General features: G+C 45.5%; 1 protein-coding gene across 17 annotated transcripts in view; it reads left to right on the top strand.

The window, feature by feature from the left end:
• Positions 1 to 20,529, top strand: part of LOC137677132 (single-stranded DNA-binding protein 2-like) — a 205,831-nt gene that overhangs the window by 139,876 nt on the left and 45,426 nt on the right. For 11 of the 17 annotated variants that reach the window (XM_068424336.1, XM_068424333.1, XM_068424325.1 and 8 more), the window contains one exon: positions 16,518 to 16,577. The exons of the other annotated variants lie outside the window; for them this stretch is intronic. In XM_068424336.1, coding sequence (XP_068280437.1) covers positions 16,518 to 16,577 — 60 coding nt within the window. The remainder of the gene's footprint in view (positions 1 to 16,517; positions 16,578 to 20,529) is intronic. 17 annotated transcript variants of the gene reach the window in all.

The raw sequence follows: 20,529 nt of genomic DNA, 5'->3' as shown, positions 1-20,529 counted from the left end.
TGTCCGTTCGCATGCGCAGTTGTTTTCCCTGGTGGTCGTCGGGGGTCTTTAGATGAAAGCTTGTAGTCTTCCTCACTGTGTTCGCTGATTGACCCCTGCTTCTGCGCAAACTCCGTCTGAAGATCACATAGGCCACGTCCTTCAAGGTAGCTGTTGCAATTCCCTTATCTCATGCATCGCCCATCCTATGGCCCAGCCATCTGAAGTGAGACCATCCTGGAGCCTCCTTATCTTACAGTCATTACCACTTTTCAAATTGTAAAAACTTCCCTTTGCTTTGTATATTTATGTTAATCGAGTGTCTAAGGTATTTTCAACATCCCTTGCTCTTGGGGACCCCAACTGTTTCACTATTTATTAGAGCTAACACTATAAGAAGAGAAAATCGTAGATAATCTTATGTCCCTTTAGATGCTGGGAACCCCGAGCAGTGTAGCATCGAACAGGACTCTGACCCACATGCAGCATGCTGTGCAGACCCTGTTCGTAGAGGAGACTCCCACATTTAGGTCATTCAAGCTATAATAGGCTTTTCTTACAAGGAAACAACTCTATTCATCATTTCTGCTGGCAAACAGAAAGGATGCTCTCCTGAGAACTTCTTGCTTAGATGAAGGCAAGGCCACGCAGAGGGCCTAATCGCAGCAAGCGGGAGCTGCCTGCAGGCTCCTCTGTTACAATGAGCCGGCTGAGTTTATCCTGCAGTCAAAGGATTTGTGCAGTGCGACACAGGCCTGGGCCTGCTCGGGTTAACTATTATGTGCATCCCTAACTCCTCGATGTAAAATGGTCTTCTGGTCAGGACCACTACAACCCCCAGCCTACTCATTGAGGGGACAGAGTGAGAAACAGAGAAAGCCTTGATGCTGTGCAAGCAATGTTCAGTAATAGCCAAAACATTGTTGCGTTATCAATGCTGTTTTAGCCACAAATGCAAAGCACAGCACCATACCAGCTGCTATTTGAGGTGTTGCAAGAAGAAATATTAGGGCCACATGGCACTGACCTCCAAGGACTACCAGACAAAGAGCATCAACAGCAAATAATACACAGCACCTTGGAGAAGGAGGTGCCATGGTCTCTGGTGACCCATGAGAACAGGATATCACTTCACCTCATTTCCTCATATGTACCAACCAGCAACAGATGCAAAATCTTAGCAGTGGATGAAGCCAATGAGCAAGACTCACAGGGAGAAACTGCACTAGTTGCACGCACTAAAAGCTGCCAAAGGAAGCACCGAGTGCTAGTAGTGGGTGACTCTGCTGAGAGGCACTGAGACATCCATCTGCCAGCCTGATATACAGTCAAGGGAAGTTTGCTGCTTGCCAGGAGCCAAGATCCAGGATGTCACAGAGAGACTGCCACAACTGGTAAAAAGCACAGACTACTATCCCCTACTACTTTTCCATGTGGGCACCAATGACATGGTAAAGCATAACCTGGGCAAGATCAGGTAGGACTTCAGAGCCCTGGGGGTACAAGTGAAGGGAACGGGAGCCCAAGTGATCTTCTCTATCTTGCCAGTCAGGGATAGGGGTGCAGGCAGAAGTCGATGCATCATGCAGATCAACACCTGGCTTTGTGGCTGGTGTCATCACCAGGGCTTTGGTTTCTACAGTCATGGGATGTCCTTTGATGAATACAGATTATTGGGGAGAGATAGGATCCACCTATCTAGAAGAGGAAGGAGAATCTTCCCTGGCAGATTGGCTGACTTAGTGAATCACATTTTAAACTAGCGAACTTGGGGGATGGTGTCCAAAGCTGTGACACTTGTGTACTCACAAGCAACAGGGTGGATAAGCGCACCTAGCAGATTAGTGAGGAATGTCCCCCAACCCTCCGAAAAGGTGAGACAGTTGACAGTCCAACTGAAGTGTCTCTATACCAGTGCACACAGCGTGGGTAACAAGCAGGAGGAGCTGGAAGTCACTGTGCAGCTGGAAAGCTATGATCTGATTGCTATCACTAAAACTTGGTGGGATGAATCACACAATTGGAGTGCTGCAATAGATGGCTATAAAATGTTCAGGAGGGACAGGCAAGAAAGGAGAGGCAGGGGGAGGGTTGCCCTCTGCATAAGAAGGTTGCCCTCTGTCCTTGAAAAACAGCAGTGCACAGGTTGACAGCTTATGGGTGAAAATTAGTGACCAAGCCAACAAAAGAAACCTTGTGGTTGGTGTTTACTACAGGCTGCCCGATCAAAGGGACCCTGTTGATGAAGCATTCTTACTTCAACTAGGGGAAGCATCACACTCACAGGCCCTGATCCTGCTGGGGGACTTCAATCACCCTGACATCTGCTGGAAAAGTGGCACAGCAAGCTGTAAGCAGTGCAGGAGACTCTTGGAGCGCATTGAGGATAACTTCCTAATCCAGGCGGTAGAAAGCCCAACCAGATGAGAAGCATTACTGGACCTGTTGCTCACAAATGCAGAGGAACTTATTGGAGAGGTCAAGACTGGTTGTAGCCTGGGCTGCAGTGATCATGACCTGGTGGAATTCATGGTCTTGAGGGATATAGGCCAGGCAAAAAGTATAGTCAAGACACTAAACCTTAGAAAATCAAACTTTCAGTTGTTTAAGGAATTAGTGGATGGGAACCCCTGGGAAACTGCCTTCAGGGATAAAGGAGCAGAACAGTGCTGGCAGCTCTTTAAGGACATTTTTCTTAGAGCGCAAGAACTATGGATTCCCATGTGCAAGAAATCAGGCAAAGAAGGCAGGAGACCAGCATGGCTGAGTGTTGTGGTTTAACCTGGCAGGCAGCTAAACACCACACAGCCATTCTCTCACTCCCTCCCAGTGGGATGGGGGAGAGAATCAGAAAAAAAAGGTAAAATTCATGCTTGAGATAAAGACAGTTTAATAGGACAGAAAAGGAAGGGAAAATAATAATAATGATAAAAGAATATACAAAACAAGTGATGCACAATGCAATTACTCACCACCCGCTGTCTGATGCCCAGCCAGTCCCTGAGCAGCCACCGCCCCCCAGCCAACTCCCCCCAATTTTATTGTTCAGCATGTTCAGCATGACGTCATATGGTATGGAATATCCCTTTGGACACTTTGGGTCAGCTGTCCCGGCTGTGTCCCCTCTCAGCTTCTTGTGCACCCCCAGCCTCCTCACTGGCAGGGCAGTATGAGAAGCTGAAAAGTCCTTGGCTTAGTGTAAGCACTTCTCGGCAACAACATTCGGTTATTAACATTCTTCTCATCCTAAATCCAAAATACAGTATTACACAGAATCACAGAATGTTCGGGATTGGAAGGGACCTCGAAAGATCATCTAGTCCAATCCCCCTGCCGGGGCAGGATTGCCTAGACCATATCACACAGGAAGGCATCCAGGCGGGTTTTGAATGTCTCCAGAGAAGGAGACTCAACACCCTCTCTGGGCAGCCTGTGCCAGTGTTCGGTCACCCTCACTGTAAAGAAGTTTTTCCTCATATTTATGTGGAACCTCCTGTGTTCCAGCTTGCACCCATTGCCCCTTGTCCTGTCAAGGGATGTCACTGAGAAGAGCCTGGCTCCATCCTCATGATACTTGCCCTTTACATATTTATAAACATTAACGAGGTCCCCCCTCAGTCTCCTCTTCTCCAAGCTAAAGAGACCCAGCTCCCTCAGCCTCTCCTCATAAGGGAGATGTTCCACCCCCTTAATCACCTTCGTGGCTCTGCGCTGGACTCTCTCTAGCAGTTCCCTGTCCTTCTTGAACTGAGGGGCCCAGAACTGGACACAATATTCCAGATGCGGCCTCACCAGGGCAGAGTAGAGGGGGAGGAGAACCTCTCTCGACCTGCTAACCACACCCCTTCTAATACACCCCAGGATGCCATTGGCCTTCTTGGCCACAAGGGCACACTGCTGGCTCATGGTCATCCTGCTGTCCACTAGGACCCCCAGGTCCCTTTCCCCTACGCTGGTCTCCAACAGGTCTGCCCCCAACTTGTACTGGTACATGGGGTTGTTCTTGCCCAGATGCAGGACTCTACACTTGCCCTTGTTATATTTCATTAAATTTCTCCCCGCCCAACTCTCCAGCCTGTCCAGGTCTCTCTGAATGGCTGCGCAGCCTTCCGGTGTGTCAGCCACTCCTCCCAGTTTTGTGTCATCAGCGAACTTGCTGACAGTGCACTCTATTCCCTCATCCAAGTCATTAATGAATATATGGAATAGAACTGGTCCCAGTACCGACCCTTGCGGGACTCCGCTAGACACAGGCCTCCAACTGGACTCTGTCCCACTGACCACCACTCTCTGGCTTCTTTCCTTCAGCCAGTTCACAATCCACCTCACTACCCGATCATCCAGACCACACTTCCTCAGTTTAGCTGCGAGGATGCTGTGGGAGACCGTGTCAAACGCTTTACTGAAATCGAGATAGACCACATCCACAGCTTTACCATCATCTATCCACCGGGTTACGTCCTCATAAAAGGCTATCAAGTTGGTTGAGCATGACTTCCCCTTGGTGAAGCCATGTTGACTGCCCCTAATGATCCCCCTATCCTTGATGTGCCTAGAGACAGCACCAAGGACAAGTTGTTCCATCACCTTTCCGGGGATGGAGGTGAGGCTGACCGGTCTATAGTTCCCCGGGTCCTCCTTCTTGCCCTTTTTGAAGACTGGAGTGACATTCGCTTTCCTCCAGTCCTCAGGCACCTCTCCCGTTGCCCACGACTTAGCAAAGATGATGGAGAGTGGCCTAGCAATGACTTCCGCCAGCTCCCTCAGCACCCGCGGGTGCATCCCATCAGGGCCCATGGATTTATGGGTGTTCAGGTTGCTTAATTGGTCCCTGACCCAGCCCTCATCAACCAAGACAGATTCCTCCTCTATCCTGACTTCTTCTGGGGCCTCAGGGGTCCGGGGCTCCTCAGGACAGCCTCCAGCAGTATAGACAGAGGCAAAGAAGGCATTCAGTAACTCCGCCTTCTTTTTATCCTCTGTCTCCAGGGCCCCCACCTCATTCATCAGTGGGCCTACATTGCCTCTAGTGTTGGCTTTACCTGCAATGTATTTGAAGAAGCCCTTTCTGTTGTCCTTGACCTCTCTTGCAAGGTTTAATTCCAAGGAGGCCTTAGCTTTCCTAGTTACCTCCCTACATCCTCTGACAACAGACTTATATTCCTCCCAAGTGGCCAGCCCCTCCTTCCATGATCTGTACACCCTCTTCTTCCACTTGAGTTTGCCCAGCAGTTCCCTGTTTAACCATGCAGGTCTCCTGGTACCCTTCCTTGACTTCCTACTTGTTGGGATGCTCTGGCCAGCTGCTAGGAAGAAAATTAACTCTATCCCAGCTGAAACCAGGACACTGAGTAAGGATTTCCTGGTTGAACTAAAGTGTAAGAAGGAAATTCACAGGCAGTGGAACCAGGGATGTGTAGCCTGGGAAGAATATAGGGATGCTGCCCGAATGTGTAGGGGTAGGCTCAGGAAAGCTATGGCACAGCTGGAGCTGAATTTGGCAAGGGTTGTGAAGAATCATAAGAAGGGCTTCTACAGGTGTGTTGGTCAGAAAAGGAAGACCAAAAAAATTGTACCACCCCCCTCCTCCATAAATGAGACAGGGGATCTGGTGACAGCAGTCATGGAGAAGGCTGAGGTACTCAACAACTTTTTGCTTCCGTTTTCACTGGCAATCTCTCTTCCCACATCTCTCAAGCCCCTGAACCTCAAGGCAGGAACTGGGGGAATGAAGGCCCTCCCATCGTAGGAGAAGATCAGGTTTGAGACCACCTGAGGAACCTGAACATACACAAGTCCATGGGACCCAACAAGATGCATCCCACGGTCCTGAGGGAATTGGCTGATGTAGTTGCCAAGCCACTCTCCATGATATTTGAAAAGTCATGGCAGTCAGGTGAAGTCCTGAGTGACTGGAAAGAGGGAAACATCACATCTGTTTTCAAAAAGGATAAAAAGGAGGACCCTGGGAATGACTGATCAGTCATCTTTACCGTCGTGCCCAGTAAGATCATGGAACAGATCCTCCTGGAAGACACGCCAAGACATATGAGTGACAGGGAGGTGATTAGAGACAGTCAACATGGCTTAACCAAGGGAAAATCATGCCTGACTAATTTAGTGGCTTTCTACGATGGAGTGACTGCATTGGTGAATAAGGGAAGAGCTAAGGATGTCACCTACCAGGACTTCTGTATGACCTTTGATACGGTCCCCCACAATATTCTTGCCTCTGAATTGGAGAGATATGAGTTTGATGGTTGGACTGTTAGATGGATAAGGAATTGGTTGAATGGCTGTGTCTGAAGAGTTACAGTCAACAGTTCAATGTCCAAGTGGAAACCAGTAACGAGTGGTGTCCCTCAAGGGTCCATACTGGGACCAATACTATTCAATATCTTCATCAATGACATGGACAGTGGGATTGAGTGCATCCTCAGCAAGTATGCAGATGACACCAAGCTGAGTGGTGCGGTCAACACACCTGAGGGAAAGGATGTCATCCAGAGGGACCTGGACAAGCTTGAGGAGTGGGCCCATGTGAACCGCATGAAGTTCAACAAGGCCAAGTGCAAGGTCCTGCACCTGGGTTAGGGCAACCCCTGATATCCATATAGGCTAGGGGATGAATGGATTGAGAGCAGCCCTGTGGAGAAGGACTTGGGGATACTGGTGGATGAAAAATTGGACATGAGCCGGCAATGTGCGCTTGCAGCCCAGAAAGCCAACTGTATCCTGGGCTGCATCAAAAGCAGCGTGGCCAGCAGGTCGAGGGAGGTGATTCTCCCCCTCTACTCTGCTCTCGTGAGACCCCACCTGGAGTACTGCATCCAGCTCTGGGGGCCCCAACATAAGAAGGACATGGAGCTGTTGGAGCGAGTCCAGAGGAGGGCCACGAAGATGCTCAGAGGGCTGGAGCACCTCTCCTATGAAGAGAGGCTGAGAAAGCTGGGGCTGTTCAGCCTGGAGAAGAGAAGGCTCCAGGGAGACCTTATTGCATCCTTTCAATACTTAAAGGGGGCTTGTAAGAATGACGGAGAGGGACTTTTTACCAGAGCCTGTAGTGACAGGACAAGGGATAACAGTTTTAAACTGAAAGAGGGTAGGTTTATATTGGACATAAGGAAGAAACTCCTTAGAATGAGGGTGGTGAGACACTGGAACAGGTTTCCCAGAGAAGTTGTGGATGCTCCATCATTGGAAGTGTTCAAGGTCAGGTTGGCCAGGGCTTTGAGCTACCTGATAGTGAAAGGTGTCCCTGCCCATGACAGGGGAGGTTGGAACTAGATGATCTTTAAGGTCCCTTCCAACCCAAACCATTCTATGATTCAATGAAAATAATCTCAGGTGAAGTCAAGTCGTTCAATTGTGATCAGAAGGGATTAGTTCATAGAATTCAAAGAGGTTAAGATTTTATCAATCTTACTTCCAGTTTCTGGTCTTAGTACAGCTTTTTTCACAACAGTTCTGTACAGTAGAGAAGTGTTATATTTGAAAGTTCTGTTAGATTTAGGCCTAGTGAGATCTTAAAAGTATTTAGTACTAGCTTCACTCTGTTCTTCCTGAGGACAATAAGATCCAAAGATATTAATATTTTGTACTTGCATATCATAGTATGGTATGAATGAAAAAATATTTACTTGAACATTTGAATGTTTTGTCATGGAAATTTTGAATTCCCAGTACACTTCTATTCTATGATACATGCCAGTGCACCCGTTTTAAGTGCAAGTTGCATTCAGGTACATACCAGTACTCTTCAGGTAGTACAGTGCTATCTCATTTCCGTCTATCTCTTTATTGATTTTGAGATCAGCTAACAAAATTGAGGTTTATTACATTTGTATTTTCACAAAATATTTCTTTGTGATCTTTGTCTATATTATCAGCTTTACTAAGTAAATAAACAAAGGCCAGAGGAAAGTTTTGGAGCTTTTGTTCACTGAAGTATGTTCAATTTTTTAAAAACGTGAAGAGTGTTGGTTTTATAGGATTTTCTTTGCCTTTTAGTTATTTTTTTCAGTTTTAACATAGGTAAATACAGAGTTTTAGGTTCTAATCCAGTGGAATTCATTGTGTTTCTCCAAGTTAGTAACAATTTGCACTGCGGAAGATCTGAATCAGGTTGCTTAATTTTGCAGTGCAATTATGAGAAACATTTAAATGCATATTTAATGAGACCCCCAGTTATCTTCACCTCTTTTCTTACCTGCCTGACCAAAACTTTGCCATGTCTGCATCTATATAAAAGAGTCTTTTTTTTTCAATGCACTCAGGTAGATAAAAACATTGAGGTTGTACTTAACTCACCTGGGAGACACTGCTAAATACTTGTCATCAAATGCCAACTGAGATTTGAAGGAAACAGGTTGCTTATAATTCACAGTTCACTTTTTTAATTTGGTAGATTTTTTTTAAATTAAATTCTACCACTGACTATACCTTTTGCACATATAAGTATGTTTTTAAATGTGTTACTGCTTCGTAGCAAATTTGGTAAGATTTGTTCTAGTTGAGCTAACCTCTAAACCTTATTTCTAAAGTGCATATATAATGTAAAGGAATTGTCATGTAGTTTGCTTCATTCACCAGTTTTGATCATCAGAAATACTAGGATAGACATGGGAATAATGTGTCAACAGCATGTTTGAAATACAGATGTTACATATTGCTCTTACATAAAGCCAACCCACCAAAGTAATGTAAGGCTGTCATGACATCTAGTGGCAGTTGTTCATTCTTATATTAGCTCAATCCATATTATTCTAATATATTACTTTTAGCCTTGTTGTGCTTTAGTAGAGCTGACCTAATGCTCTAGTAGAGCATTATTACAGTAAGACAGAGCAAAAATAACTTTTCCATTTCTTTTCCTGCCTAGCATTACTATTAGCTATAAAAAAAACCTGAATTTAAATAGCACATAGGTAGTGAAAATAACCAAAGTTAGTGAATTAAAAAACAGTAACAACATACATCTCTGCATTTCAAAACAGAAATAGTGAACTATTTACATATAAAAAGAAAAAAAATTTTTAAGCTTATGTGAAAGGATATAAAAAGTCTGTCCTTTTTTGAAGTCATTGATCAGTGAAGCCTCCCAAATAAGTACAGATGGCACCTTTACATCTCTTCTGACAGTGTGTAGTGAAACCAGGCCATTTACAGGTTCACTCAGTTCTTGCAGTCACTTTAATCTAGCTCACATGTGTTAGTCTAGAAACTGTTCTACTGGCCAGGGATCTGCTGGGTACATGATCCTCTATGTCAGCCTCTTTGCACTCACAGAACATCCTCCCAAATTGCTAATTTGAACAAGCATCCAACAGTAAGAAAGATAAGGAGGGAGAAGTCTTCCAGCATTCCTTTAAAGCTATTTTGAATTGTCCACTGAGGGGTTGTTGTTTGTACAAGGAATGAAGATACCTAATTCCTGCTGCTAAATTACATGACTAAAGTTAAACGATACAGATATCTCTCAGACTGATCTTTGCAGGTCCATAATGTGTATCTACATTGATTTTGAAATTTTTTGTTTCTTTTTAAACCTCTTTGAACTGTTTAAACTATTGTCTTCCCCTAATCCTCATGTAGTTTCCTGGTTTTCCAGGGCATTACCATTTTTTTCAGCACTGGAAACGACAGGAGTCATATTTTGAAAAGTAAAATTTTGATTTTGTATGAGTAAACCTCTACTTAAAGCAGCGGGAGGAACTGTTTCAGAACTTTGTACTCTTACATTTTCTGCAGCATTGACATGAGGATGAAAAGCACTTTTTATAAGCTTTTGATTCTGTACAAAAATATGTTGCTATTTTTTTTGGTATTTTTATAAACTGAATAGAAGAGTAAACCCATTGGGAAGAGAGAGGACATAGTAGAATTAAAGGTGATAAAATGAGTTCCATCCTGCTTGAAAGGAAATATAAAAGTTGAAAGAGTAGACATTCTGTGAATTATGCACTATTATATAATAATATCATGTAATACAATGGTATCTACCCGGCGGAAGAAGACCAAAATGGATGTGGGAACCCAGACAGAGTTCCCACGGAAGGAGGCGATGGTGCAGGTCGAAGGCTGCAGGGAATGCCACAGCGTCTCTGTGGTGTCAGGGGGCTGTGTGCGCTGTGAGCAGGTAGATGATCTGCTCGGCCGAGCGGCACAGCTGCAAAGCCAGGTTGAAAGGCTTCAAGCCGAAGTAGAAAGGCTTAGGAGCATTCGGGAGGCTGAAATGGAGATAGACTGGTGGAGCCAGGCTCTGCCCTCCCTGCAACAAAAATGGGAGCACCTGCCGGAGAGCTCCCAGGATCGAGGGACCCCTGTACTCTGCCCCTCTCAGGTGGAAAACAATAACCTAGAGGAGAGGAGTGAGTGGAGGCAAGTCTATGGCCGTGGCAAAAGGCGAGTGCCCTCCTTGCCTACCTTGCCTCCACAGGTGCCTCTGAGCAATAGATATGAAGCCCTAGTGGAATACAGCCGGTCCAATGGGGATGTGGTGGAGAGGCAACCTATATCAGAGGTCCCACCACAGTCAGAAAAACCTGACAGGCGTATAGCTACCTCCTCCACAAGGAAGAAGAGAAGAGTTTTAGTGGTTGGAGACTCCTTCCTAAAGGGATCTGAGGGCCCAATATGCAGAGCTGACCCCCATCACAGGGAGGTCTGCAGCCTGCCTGGAGCCCGAATCAGGGATATCACCAGGAAACTCCCCAACCTGGTGAAGGCCACAGACTACTACCCCCTGCTGATCTTCCAGACAGGTGGGGAAGAAGCTGCATCCCGTAGTCTGAGGGGGATGAAGAAAGACTACAAGGCCCTAGGACGGTTGGTGAAAGAGTCTGGGGCACAAGTTGTTTTCTCCTCCCTCCTTCCATTTTCAGGTGATGACGTGGGATGGAATAGTAGGATTCTCTCTATTAATGCCTGGCTACGAGACTGGTGCTACAGGCAGGGCTTTGGGTTCTTTGATAATGGCTGGTTTTATAAGACACCAGGCGTGACGGTAATACATGGGAAAGGTTTATGTCGTAGGGGCAAAAGGGTTCTGGGACAGGAATTAGCAGGGCTCATTCGGAGAGCTTTAAACTAGATCCGAAGGGGGATGGGGTAGTAGCTGGGCTTGCACCACTGGGGCAACGCTCTAGTGTTGAGGCAGACCAGGAGGCCTCCCATCCCCCTGGGGTGAAATCGGTGTGCCCAGCTCGCTCCCTGACATGCCTGTACACCAATGCACGCAGCATGGGGAATAAACAGGAGGAGTTAGAAATCCGTGTTCGGTCGGGGGGCTATGATCTAGTGGCAATCACAGAGACTTGGTGGGACGCCTCACATGACTGGAATGTGGTCATGGATGGCTATGTCCTATTCAGGAAAGACAGGCCGCTAAGGAGAGGTGGTGGAGTTGCTCTTTATGTGAGTGAGCAGCTAGAATGTACTGAGTTCTGTCCAGGGGCGGATCAGGAGCGAGTTGAGAGTTTGTGGGTGCGAATTAAGGGGCAGGCTGGCAGGGGTGATACTGTTGTGGGTGTCTATTACAGGCCACCGGATCAGGATGAGGAGGGTGATGAGGCCTTCTACAGGCAGCTGAGAGCAGTCTCGCAATTACAGGGTCTGGTTGTTGTGGGGGATTTCAACTACCCTGATATTTGCTGGGAGGCCTACTCAGCCAGCCATCCCCAGTCCAGGAGGTTCCTCCAGTGCATTGATGATAACTTTCTGATGCAAATGGTGGATGAGCCAACTAGGAGAGGAGCGCTGCTGGATCTTATCCTCACTAACAAGGAGGGTCTGGTTGAAGCGGTGAAGGTTGAGGGCAGCCTTGCTTGTAGTGACCATGAGATGGTAGAGTTCAGGATCTCATGTGGCAGGACCAGAATAGCTAGCAGAATCACAACCCTGGACTTCAGGAGGGCCAACTTTGGCCTTTTCAAGCAATTGCTAGGGGAAATCCCATGGGACAGGGTACTAGAAGGTAAGGGGGCCCAAGATAGTTGGTTAGCATTCAAGGACTGCTTCTTCCGAGCTCAAGATCAGAGCATCCCAACAGGTAGGAAGTCAAGGAAGGGTACCAGGAGACCTGCATGGTTAAACAGGGAACTGCTGGGCAAACTCAAGTGGAAGAAGAGGGTGTACAGATCGTGGAAGGAGGGGCTGGCCACTTGGGAGGAATATAAGTCTGTTGTCAGAGGATGTAGGGAGGCAACTAGGAAAGCTAAGGCCTCCTTGGAATTAAACCTTGCAAGAGAGGTCAAGGACAACAGAAAGGGCTTCTTCAAATACATTGCAGGTAAAACCAACACTAGAGGCAATGTAGGCCCACTGATGAATGAGGTGGGGGCCCTGGAGACAGAGGATAAAAAGAAGGCGGAGTTACTGAATGCCTTCTTTGCCTCTGTCTATACTGCTGGAGGCTGTCCTGAGGAGCCCCGGACCCCTGCGGCCCCAGAAGAAGTCAGGATAGAGGAGGAATCTGTCTTGGTAGATGAGGGCTGGGTCAGGGACCAATTAAGCAACCTGGACGTCCATAAATCCATGGGCCCTGATGGGATGCACCCGCGGGTGCTGAGGGAGCTGGCGGAAGTCATTGCTAGGCCACTCTCCATCATCTTTGCTAAGTCGTGGGCAACGGGAGAGGTGCCTGAGGACTGGAGGAAAGCGAATGTCACTCCAGTCTTCAAAAAGGGCAAGAAGGAGGACCCGGGTAACTATAGACCGGTCAGCCTCACCTCCATCCCCGGAAAGGTGATGGAACAACTTGTCCTTGGTGCTGTCTCTAGGCACATCAAGGATAGGGGGATCATTAGGGGCACTCAGCATGGCTTCACCAAGGGGAAGTCATGCTCAACCAACTTGATAGCCTTTTATGAGGACGTAACCCGGTGGCTAGATGATGGCAAAGCTGTGGATGTGGTCTATCTCGATTTCAGTAAAGCGTTTGACACGGTCTCCCACAGCATCCTCGCAGCTAAACTGGGGAAGTGTGGTCTGGATGATCGGGTAGTGAGGTGGATTGTGAACTGGCTGAAGGAAAGAAGCCAGAGAGTGGTGGTCAATGGGACAGAGTCCAGTTGGAGGCCTGTGTCTAGCGGAGTCCCTCAAGGGTCGGTACTGGGACCAGTGCTATTCAATATATTCATTAATGACTTGGATGAGGGAATAGAGTGCACTGTCAGCAAGTTCGCTGATGACACCAAACTGGGAGGAGTGGCTGACACCCCAGAAGGCTGCGCAGCCATTCAGAGAGACCTGGACAGGCTGGAGAGTTGGGCGGGGAGAAATTTAATGAAATATAACAAGGGCAAGTGTAGAGTCCTGCATCTGGGCAAGAACAACCCCATGTACCAGTACAAGTTGGGGGCAGACCTGTTGGAGAGCAGCGTAGGGGAAAGGGACCTGGGGGTCCTAGTGGACAACAGTGCGGCGGGCGGCAAGGAAGGCACAGACTCTGAGATCGAGGATACAAGGGCCTGAAGCCGAAAGGCCTAAGGCTCTTTATTGTTATGCTACTACCCTATTTAACTGCTACAATGCAGGAGCCAGACTAGGCAGTTCAAGATAACATCAACATTCACACGCTAAGCACTCATCACCCATTCTGGGAAGAGCCAGTGTTCTGGACTCAAAACATCAACAACCATTCCCTGTTTTCAGCTCTGTGTTCAGAACTGACCTTCAACACATGTTTACTTCCTTCATGCCTCAAAAAGCCCTGTGAACTGGTCTCGGCTCCTTTATCTTAGAAGCAAGCAAAAACTATTCTCAGTGCAGTGTTCCCAAGCAAATCTTCTGCTCCCCAAGTAAAGCACAGCTGTTTGCAGGCTGAGGGTCTTCCACACAACAGGATGACCATGAGCCAGCAGTGTGCCCTTGTGGCCAAGAAGGCCAATGGCATCCTGGGGTGTATTAGAAGGGGTGTGGTCAGCAGGTCGAGAGAGGTTCTCCTCCCCCTCTACTCTGCCCTGGTGAGGCCGCATCTGGAATATTGTGTCCAGTTCTGGGCCCCTCAGTTCAAGAAGGACAGGGAACTGCTAGAGAGAGTCCAGCGCAGAGGCACGAAGATGATTAAGGGGGTGGAACATCTCCCTTATGAGGAGAGGCTGAGGGAGCTGGGTCTCTTTAGCTTAGAGAAGAGGAGACTAAGGGGGGACCTCATTAATGTTTATAAATATGTAAAGGGCAAGTGTCAAGAGGATGGAGCCAGGCTCTTCTCAGTGACATCCCTTGACAGGACAAGGGGCAATGGGTGCAAGCTGGAACACAGGAGGTTCCACTTAAATATGAGGAAAAACTTCTTTACGGTGAGGGTGACTGAACACTGGCACAGGCTGCCCAGAGAGGTTGTGGAGTCTCCTTCTCTGGAGACATTCAAAACCCGCCTGGATGCGTTCCTGTGTGATATGGTCTAGGCAATCCTGCTCCGGCAGGGGGATTGGACTAGATGATCTTTCGAGGTCCCTTCCAATCCCTAACATTCTGTGATTCTGTGATTCTGTGATATGATACTATGTTAAAATATGGTTGACTTGAGAGATATTGCTGACATCCCTTTTATGAGATGTACAACTGTAAATAAACTTAAAGTACTGTTTGCTGAATATAGTAAATCAAGTACGCTAGTGTGCTGCACTCCATGGAATGCAATTAGTTGACCTTTAAGGCAACTGTTTAGATACTGATTTCCTCCCACTCTTACTGCTTCACAAGGATCACATTTACAACCTTCACCACGCACATACCCCTTTTTTCTCTCTTTTTATCATAGAATCTCACCATCAGATAGAGGGCATGAAGAAGCCTCCCTGTTTTATAGCACATAATTTCAAAGGCTCTTTTTAATAATGTAATCTTTTCACAACTGTCATTTAACATTTATTCTCCAGTTTGTAAACCTGCCGTATTCTAAATTTCTTTCTAGTATCTTTTTGGAACATGTGTTTATGTAGACGATTATTACAACTTTCATCTGATTCTGACATGTGAAAGGTTCAGTAAATTTTTTTTCTGCAGATCATGTGAAAAATATTACTAATTATTAGTAACATAATTCTGTTGCTAGTTATTGCTAATATTACTGCATGGATTGCTAATAATGATTATAACTGACATTTTAGTTTATAACAGTACAGCTGACAAAGCCCAAATATGCCATTCATTCATGAAGCAACGATATTGACCATAGAGTTTTAGTGACCTGTTTGTGTTCCTTAGCTATAGTAGAGGAGATGGTTTCTGGTTAGGTCCATTTGTTTTATTTCCAAAAAATCCCAAAGAGTGGGTTTCTGCAATATCTCATTTGTCATAAGAGATTTCTCTTGGGAAGTTCTATGAGACTCCTTTCTTTTATATCTTTCATTTCTCCTATTACTGCTAGGCAGTTTCACAAATGGAAGTGAGCTTCTGTTTCATAATATAAAGTTTTATGGCATTTTTGCTTTCCCAGTGCACAGCAATTTAGGCACAGGAGAGAAGATGCTAGTGTATTAGTAGAAGGTTTGAGAGGAAACCTCATGGAAAGATTTTTTTTTTTTCCCCCTCAAGCTCTTCAAGGAAACAGTCTTTTTTGTCCCTGTATTCACAGTCAAAGTGTACATTTAGTCTTCATTTTCTTCTGGAATTATAGGTATGTTTGCTTGCCAAAATAATCCTCTTCATCATATGTTTAGTCAGATGTTTGTGCCTTTTTCCTATAGATCTCAAACTTGCCACTAATCTCCCTGCTTTTTAGATTTCTAGATTGCTGTCACACTTTGAGATGGAACAAGTAGAGATGTTAAAGCTATTTGCTGATGCTACCATTTGTTTATAATTTATTTCTGGACCTAGTTTAAGGGATTGAACTTTTTTCTAGGCTACAAAGTAGTATAGTAGTAGCGAAGAGCCACTGGAATCTCACAGAGTGCAGGACGGTATGAGAATTGAGTGGATATTTGATTTTGAGAGAGGAAGAGTTGTAATGAGCATGGAGGGATTGAAGGAGTACAATACTGAGTTAATATAGTTCACCACCAACAAAAGTTCTAGATCCATAACCACCAAAGTTCTAGATATTTCTGACATAAACTTGAAATACAGACCCTCACAGGTTAAATCTTGTATTGTATTTTACTGTATTATTATAAAAAAGTGAAGGGAAAGTATTTGCTAATTATTATGCTGTTATTTACCTCTTGAGTCTTCCAAGAACATTTTTCCTTTGTATTCCCCCTTATCCAGTCAAAAAATTAGTTGTGTGATTATATGATCTAAATGGTTTCTTATTCTTCATAGTTGATGCATCAAGTTGTTTATATCTGCCTTCACAATAGCTGTAGCAAAATTTTATATTTTAAAATAATGTATCTTAGATAGATACACTAAGAAACTTTAAATTTATTTAGTTATAGCTAAACACTGCAGAATAATGTACTGGATGCTCTATGGAAGCATGTAAGCTGGATTCCTGAGGTTTGAGCATGACACAAGCCATGTGCCCAATGACTTAACACAGTATTTACAAGCTAACTTGAATTATTCAGCACTACTTTTTTTTTCTGTAGCCTTTCATCTCCCCTCGATACCCTGGAGGTCCAAGGCCACCTTTAAGAATACCCAATCAGGTAAGAATTTATCACTGATGCACATTTGTGTTCCAGGGGCATGGTGCAGTATTGAGAACAGGGAATGTTCTCTCATTAGCTATGAAGTTCTCTGACATACAAAACTCAGTTTCTCTCTGCTTCATTTTGTCTGATCATTAAATGGTTATTTTGATATGGTGTGTGATAAGACACACCACTCAGCTCACTTTCCTATGCTTAATTAGTGCCTACACCTCAAAATTTATTGTGTATTAAGCCTGTCTACAGAGGGAGAATATAGTTGTCTTGTGCAGTGCTTCATTAACCTTAGCCAATCAGTGGTGTCTCCTCTGAGAAGGCGGCAGAATGTCTCCATGGTTGGTATATTCTGTAAAATTTCCTAACCACATTAAGCAGTTAGCACTGAGAATTTTTTTTAATTGTGCATAAAATGCATCACTCCCTCCTATTCCTTGTTAGATGTGTAAAGTATTTTTACTTTGCAGTTATGGAGATTATTGGTGAGGTAAAGATATCACAAAGTACACTGTGCCTCTTACAGAATGAGTAATGAGCTGCTGTTTGTCAACAGAGACCTTTATTGGCCCATCTGTGAAAAGATGGTTCTGGAAGCAGATAACTTTTGCATTTTTACAATTTTTTTCATTTTTGTTCTCCTTAGTGTAGATAGATGAGGAGAAAACAGTAGTTTTAGCAGATGAAAAGTTAGAGATAAGCAGATGGAAATTATCAATTGAGCTCTGAAAGTGAAACTGAGTCAATTAAAAGATTGGAAAAGGTTGATAGGATAGCTGGAATAGGTTTGGGTTTTTTTGTGCAGCTTAGACTTCCAGGACTGCTTTTCCTGTGGTCACAGCTTGATGAGGAGACTCTTCTGCTCCAACCTCAGTTCTGGCTATTGTTTATGTCTGTATGGCACAATGTCAACAAAATGATCTTGAGCACTGGCACAACATTGCCAGAAAGTTGAATTTTAGATTTTAGTGAGCTGGACACTTCCGGTTGCAAGACTTCTTCAAATGTACCTCTTGATGATGATTGAGAGCAGGTTAAGTTATCTATAGCATAGCTACTTTCTCACAAGGGAAATAGGTGACTTATCATTCCTGAAGTGATCATCAAGGGATAATATGAGAGTGCAATATTGGGGCTTTAGTTAAATATTTGTTATAGATGTACTGTAACTCAGTATCAGATATCTTCCTACTTTTTGCACCTTTCAATAATGTTAGCCAAAGATACACAAGCATTTGGCTTTCACTTTTTTTATTTCTCTTTCTATGTTTCTCAATTATATAAATACTGGCTGGTAAAAACTGGATGTGGTAAATGCTATAAAAGTGCTACCAACTTGTAGTTTTAGTTTCAGAACTATTTTTCAGCTATTTTTGTCTGTACATTATATTATTTTCAGATTAGATCTGTGTCCTGGTTTCACTGGGATTTGGTTTCAGTGTGTGGCCAGCCATGGTGATCAAGGCCCTCAGCAGTTAAACCCAGGGCAGCTGACCCTGGCTGGCCCACAGGTGTGTTCTAGATCATTGACATCAAGCTCACTATAAAAGGGAGGGTTTGGGGGGAAGAGGTGGGTTTTTTTTCCCCCCTTGCTCTCTTTGCCTCTTCTCCCTGTTTGTTGTGATTCCTAGAGCAGCTTGCCAGTGATTTATGAATGAGTATATTTTTGTCTGTTTTGTGTTGTCATTTATATTGATTTCTTCATTTCATTAAAATCTGGTTAACTTCATCCCATGTGTCTCCTTCTCCTTTTCCCCATTCCCTTCCTCATTTGGGGAAGGGACATTGGGTGAGAGAAAAAATGCTATTGTTTAACCCTGGGTGTGGGCTAAATGAAGACAACCTGTAACGTAATCTTAGTGAATTACAACTCCTGCAATTCATTTACATTGTGCTGCATTCATGAATTACTGCTTTCGGCAATGCTGCCATACTGTAAGTTACAGTACATATGGGCAGCGTCTGGAAGTAATAAACTATTGTAATGCAGCTTTAAGGTTGAAATTTTGATTACCTGAAACTCAGTAAAAATCAGAGTTAAAGTTCCCACTGTAACTCTAATTCTATCCCTTAAATATAATCCCTACTGCAATGCATTCTTATGCAAGGAGGTGTAAAAAAGGGCATGCATACACAGCACAGTGCAGTGCTGTATAAGGATATCTGAGCTAGTTTTAAGCTTTTTAGTAAGGAAAGTTATCATATTGTCACGGTTTAAAGTTGGGCCGGCTATTAAACTGGTGGCAAATGCTCTCTATTAACCCTCCTCCCCCCCAGAAGGGGAAGGAAAAGGGAAAAGGAATCACAGAATCAACCAGATTGGAAGAGCCCTCTGGGATCATCGAGTCCAACCATTGCCCTGACACCACCCTGTCAACTAGACCAGGGCACTAAGTGCCATGGCCAGGCTTTTCTTAAACCCCTCCAGAGATGGTGACTCCACCACCTCCCTGGGCAGCCCCTTCCAATGGCTAATGACCCTTGCTGAGAAGAAATGCTTCCTAATGTCCAACCTGACCCTCCCCTGGCCAAGCTTGAGGCTGTGTCCTCTTGTCCTATCGCTAGCTGCCCGGGAGAAGAGGCCGACTTCCACTCCACTACAACCTCCCTTCAGGTAGTTGTAGACTGCACTAAGGTCACCTCTGAGCCTCCTCTTCTCCAGGCTAAACAACCCCAGCTCCCTCAGCCCTTCCTTGTCGGTGTTCGCGAGAGGGCACGGAATAAATGCACGCAGACCAATATGATCGTTAAGCAGATCTCGTTTATTTTCGTATCTTGTAGGTAGATTAGGGTACGGCGACCGGAAAATCTCGGGCTGTAACGGAAGGTAGGCGTGGCGAAAGGAGCAGGATGTGCAAGTATCGTGCGAGTTCGTACGGGACAAGACGACTATATAAGGCTGTTGCGCAGTTAAATAAACGCCATTTGTTGCATCCTCACATTGGTGTCAGTGCTCAATGGCCCTGGGGTGCGGATAGCTTCAGGCCAGCCAGCAACCGAACGGAGCTTGCCGCAGACAAGCGGCAACAGTATCTGAGGGTACATTTATACTATTCTATTGAGGGTACATTTATACTGTTCTATTTTTGTGCACGCTCTGTGTACGTGTCATTTCTATTATGATTGGTTAGTATGCTTTGTTCACACGCCTCTATATTAGTTCTGATTGGCTTATGCTAAAAAGCTATATCTCGCAGGTGCAGCATTCTTTCTTATTTTTCAACTTCCCCATATCTTATTTTTCTCATAGCCAAGGCCCTTGTTCTGTATTATGATTGGCTAGTTCATCACCACCCCATTACCACCCCCTGGACATGCCTAGACATAGCTCGTTCAGTAGCTTGTTCCCACCATTGTCCCGTGGGAACCCCACAGTTCCTCATAGGTCAGACCCTTCCCCAGCTTGGTCGCCCTCCTCTGGACTCGCTCCAACACCTCAACATCTCTCTTGAAGTGCGGGGCCCAGAACTGGACACAGGATTCAAGGTGCGGCCTCACCAGTGCCGAGTACAGAGGGACGATCACTTCCCTAGACCGGCTGGCTACACTGTTCCTAATAGAGGCCAGGATGCCATTGGCCTTCTTGGCCACCTGGGCACACTGCTGGCTCATGTTTAGCCGGCTGTCGATCAGCACCCCCAAGTCTCTTTCCACCAGGCCGCTCTCTGACCACTCCTCCCCCAGCCTGTAGCACTGCATGGGGTTGTTGTGGCCCAAGTGTAAGACCCGGCACTTGTTCTTGTTGAACCTCATGCCGTTGGTCTCGGCCCATCTATCTAACCTGTCCAGATCCCTCTGTAGGGCCTTCCTACCCTCCAGCAGATGGACACTCCCACCCAGCTTGGTGTCATCTGCAAATTTGCTGAGGGTGCACTCAATCCCTACATCTAGATCATCTATAAAGATATTGAACAGCACCGGCCCCAGAACTGAGCCCTGGGGAACACCGCTAATG

The sequence above is a fragment of the Nyctibius grandis genome (assembly GCF_013368605.1).
Source record: "Nyctibius grandis isolate bNycGra1 chromosome W unlocalized genomic scaffold, bNycGra1.pri SUPER_W_unloc_1, whole genome shotgun sequence".
Lineage (NCBI taxonomy): Eukaryota > Metazoa > Chordata > Aves > Nyctibiiformes > Nyctibiidae > Nyctibius > Nyctibius grandis.
Note: the sequence above shows the minus strand (reverse complement) of the source record. Positions and strands in the feature narration are given on the sequence as shown.